Here is a 1,736-nt window from a genome sequence, read left to right on the forward strand (position 1 = left end):
CTTAATTTTGTCCTCTTGTTCCCTACGTACACTTCATAGGGACAGTCCCCAGTAATATTCTCCACAGTTGTCGATTCAAGTCTTAGTCTGAGCTTGCTTCAACCAGTATACGTTCTCAAACTACTATCAGATATAGCGGCTCAGTTTGCAGTCTAGTCTCAGTAAGGACTATAGCGTGTATAAGTCCCAGTGCCAGTTAAACAGCTGAACTCCTGATCCTCAGTCGTTAGGTCCCTTAACAAAATGCGATAGATATAAAACACTGATGTAGGTGAAACACATCAAGCGATGGGATCAGTTGTATAGTACAGGGTCAACAACAAATAGTTAGGAAAAGAAAAAAAGAACCCCTCCCCTCTGACACTGTAACACTTTCTCTGGACCAAAGAGTGTCCTTATTGCCCAAGAAATCATGGTGGCTAGACACCAATGCATTCTAGAGAGACGGCTACCCGATGAGTCTCAAGTTGCAGTCATCTGAAAATGGGGACCCTGCAAGATACTCTCTGATGTTTGAGCATTTCTTGGTACCATTGGAGTCATACGTATATTCATTTGTAACTTTGTGCATTGTGTAAAACCCCTTGTTTGACTAGTGCAAAAGGACGTGGACTTCAAGCTTGGTCCCAAGCAATTGGCTTCACAGCAGGATCTCAAGGATGTGTTACTTTAGTCACCAGTGTTGTGCGCAATTGACTACGATTCCACAGTCCCTGTTATTATGGCTGTTGACACGTTGTATATCACTGTTGGATATCACCTTTACCAAACTGATGAAGTCAACACCCAAGTTCAATATTATAGCCGATTTGGGTCAATCACTCTTAACAATCAGGAACGACAATTCTCGCAACCAAAGCTCAAGATTTATGGACTCTTTTGAGCGCTGATGCGACCTCGGGAAACCTGACCCTAACTTGGGGGTACAAAGTAAAGGGGTGAGTTTCTGTTTCTTGGGGAAGCTGATGGGGGTGAGGGCTTGTAGTTGTGATAGCTTGCTCGAACGGCGACAACTTCACTATGTTTTCTCAGGACGGTGTCACAAGACTGTTTTGGACTGTCCAAACACTCCAACTTCTCGTAGAAGCGGAGGGAAGGTAAGAGGGGAACTAGCTTGACGACTCGAATGCAAAGTGCTATTTGAGTGTGGACACATGGATCTCATTCGAAGGTTGGGCGCAAGAACGGAACTTTAGAGTACTTAGCTGTACACGTAGGTGTGTCTTGAAGGGGGTGTACTGGTAGGGAACAAGGTTCAAAGATTGTAAGTGTAGTTCGAAGGTTGCAGACGTAGTTTGGAGGATCGTAGGCATAGTTCATAGGGAGATGCAACACTTCGAAGAAGTTTGAAGCCGGACTGAGCTCTGCTGAGTGGAGGATGTGATTCTGTGCAAGTCTCGCTACTAGGGGCCGAGTACTGCCTTACAACCATGCAAAACCGCTCTTAAATATCCCTCATCCTGCCAAACCTCCCGAGTCACCACCTACACTGCCCTGACCATGCCAAACAATCTCAATATCCTTCCGACTCCCGTCCGATGCCTCCACCAGTTTTGATTCCCATCCCACACACTACACCTGCTAGTCTCGGAGGCCTGACTGTTGCAAGTCTTGGCATTGCAACCCAAGCGCACCAACCTAAAGGTTTACCTGATAGCCCTGTATCATATGTCTCAATCTCCAGGTGATGGGGTTTTGTCTTCAAAGTCAAGCCCCCGGAATAAAGCTGCCACCAA

At 46.0% G+C, this 1,736-nt stretch overlaps 1 protein-coding gene across 1 annotated transcript; it reads left to right on the forward strand.

The window, feature by feature from the left end:
• Positions 1 to 455: 455 nt before the first annotated feature.
• FIBRA_09613 (uncharacterized protein) lies at positions 456 to 673 on the forward strand (the record flags this gene model as incomplete). The annotated part of the gene is made up of 2 exons (XM_012321896.1): positions 456 to 545; positions 605 to 673. 2 exons carry the CDS (start codon positions 456 to 458, stop codon positions 671 to 673), a joined length of 159 nt encoding a protein of 52 aa, XP_012177286.1.
• Positions 674 to 1,736: the final 1,063 nt, after the last annotated feature.

The sequence above is a fragment of the Fibroporia radiculosa genome (genome assembly GCF_000313525.1).
Source record: "Fibroporia radiculosa TFFH 294 genomic supercontigs, scaffold98477, whole genome shotgun sequence".
NCBI classification, from domain to species: Eukaryota; Fungi; Basidiomycota; class Agaricomycetes; order Polyporales; family Fibroporiaceae; genus Fibroporia; species Fibroporia radiculosa.